Source organism: Siphateles boraxobius, unplaced genomic scaffold (assembly GCF_051911475.1).
Source record: "Siphateles boraxobius isolate OS27281-9 unplaced genomic scaffold, OSU_SipBor_1 143, whole genome shotgun sequence".
NCBI lineage: Eukaryota > Metazoa > Chordata > Actinopteri > Cypriniformes > Leuciscidae > Siphateles > Siphateles boraxobius.
Window position 1 is genome coordinate 77,501 of NW_027508748.1, and position 2,500 is coordinate 80,000.

A 2,500-nucleotide genomic window follows, 5' to 3' on the forward strand; every position below is an offset into this window, starting at 1 on the left:
ACACCAGCGCACTGCAACAACACTGTAGCTTTACTGTAAATCAGCGAGTCAGTTCGTTCCAGTGTCCTGATTCACTGATTCATACACTGTAAAAAATTATAAGTTATAAATGAATAACTACTTATACTAATAATATTAAACATGCTGCTTTGTTCAATAAGCAATAACACGTTTGTTTCTGTGCTGTGTTAGTAGCATACATTACAGTCTATTAATCATACAATATAACTCACTCAAATATAAACAGGTTATTTCCGTTCACTCTAAATCACATACTTTTTACTGTCAACTTAAGCTAAAACAAAAAACTAATTTCACTAAAAACATTAAATATATTTTGTCATAGACTAAATAATTTAGGGGATTTACATGATTTATTCAGGTAGATTCTATTAAATAAAGCAAGCCTTTAAAACTACTCAGAAATATAATGTGTAATATTGTTACCATCATTTTTTTAGAGTAAATAGTACATACATTTTTTATATAGTGTATAATTAACTAATCAATATTGTTCGTAAAACTCTTGCATTTGATTTCTTTTTGTAGATTAGTATTAGTATTTTTATTTTAGTGCTAGACAACGATTAATCGCATCCAAACTAAAAGTTTGTGTTTACATAATATCTCTATAATTATTTTGTATATATAAATACACACATATGCATGTATATAATTCATATTTTCATATATATACTGTATATATATATATATTTATGAAATATTTTATATATAAATAACACATTTTTCTTAAATATATACATGCGAGTGTATTTATATATTCAAAATAATTATACAAAGTGCACACACACATATTATGTAAACACAAACTTTTAGTTTGGATGCGATTAATCGCCATTAATTAACTTATTAATTTATTTTGTAAATATAAATTATAAATAACTATTATTATTCTAAATAAAAAATATATAATTTTATTAACTAACATTAGCAAAGATGAATAAATACTGTACCAAATGGGCTGCTTATTATTAATGTTAGTTGATGCATTAATAATGGGATCTTATTATAAAGTGAAACCAATATGCTTTATTTACAAATAAATATTCTTAAGTTTAGTATTGTGAGTCTAATTGAGACTCTCATTGTTTATGTGCATGATAAATATCCCTGTCTTCTGTGTTTTAAAATGTAATTAAGTAAACTGTAATTAAAATATTAGGCTTATGCATTATGCAGTTCATTAAAGTTTTTAAACAATGCGGACTTGCATTTCAATCCAGTTTTGTGTGTAAATGTTGTTTATTTGTTGCACTGGAAATGGAAGTAAAAGTTGAGAACATTGCATTGTGGGATACAGTATCTGTCTTGTACACTGTATTTTATGATGATGTTGTGGAAAATACGCAAAAAAATCATATATATTGTGCAAAAATAGCACGAGTATGTTAGAGCAACTTATGCAGGGTTATATTAGTGTTACTTTAACTTGGTTAATTCAAGCGATGAGATGATCATTATTGTGTGTGTGTGTGTGTGTGTGTGTGTGTGTGTGTGTGTGTGTGTGTGTGTGTGTGTGTGTGTGTGTGTTTCAGAGACGCGGTTAACCAGCAGAAGAGACTCGTGTGTGTCGGACTCTCGCCATCAGAACTACACGAGAAACACAGGAGCGCACTGACCACACCACTGCCTCCTGATAAACGAGGTGTGTGTGTGTCTGTGTGTGTGTGTGTGTGTGTGTGTGTGTGTGTGTGTGTGTGTGTGTGTGTGTGTGTGTGTGTGTGTGTGTGTGTGTGTGTGTGTGTGTGTGTGTGTGTGTGTGTGTGTGTGTGATTTATCTGATTACACGCAGCACCGTTAAATCAAAGAAGCGATATGATAATGTAATAAGTTTTAAGTGAGAGATTTTCATTTACACTGCTGAGCTGTTAGTCCACTTTCATCAGATTTAAGTTTTAAGTGAGAGATTTTCATTTACACTGCTGAGCTGTTAGTCCACTTTCATCAGATTTTCCTAGTTTTTCATCAACTCTCTTTTTCTTCCTCTTTTCTAGTTCCCATGGTGACTATCTAGTCTTCAGACAGCAAACATAAAGAAACTGTGTGTGTGTGTGTGTGTGTGTGTGTGTGTGTGTGTGTGTGTGTGTGTGTGTGTGTGTGTGTGTGTGTGTGTGTTGTGTGTGTGTGTGTGTGTGTGTGTGTGTGTGTGTGTGAGAGCAAATGCCAGTGATTGACTATTTTAACATCCATCGCTGTATGTTTCGCTTTAGATTCATTACTGTAAATGTGTTTTGAATCTGAAATGATTGTGTACTTAAATGTAGTTGTATTGAATCTGAATCGTCTCTTTGTCTCTTTTAGTTCTCATCATACCGTTAGTGGACCTTTATCTCTCTGATTTTGGTAACTTTTCTCTCTCTCTCTTTCTCTCTCTCTTCTCTCTCTCTCTCTCTCTCTCTCTCTCAATCTCACTCTCTCTCTGTCTCTCTCTCTCTCTCTCTTCTCTCTCTCTCTCTCTCTCTTCTCTCTCTCTCTCTTT

The 2,500-nt window shown here is 32.4% G+C and overlaps 1 protein-coding gene across 1 annotated transcript in view; it reads left to right on the plus strand.

Moving 5' to 3' along the window:
* pde2a (phosphodiesterase 2A) overlaps positions 1-2,500 on the plus strand; it is a 74,246-nt gene that overhangs the window by 23,938 nt on the left and 47,808 nt on the right. The window contains 3 exon segments of the mRNA XM_077230332.1: positions 1,557-1,666; positions 2,323-2,348; positions 2,350-2,364. Of these exon segments, the coding sequence (XP_077086447.1) occupies positions 1,557-1,666; positions 2,323-2,348; positions 2,350-2,364 (151 nt within the window).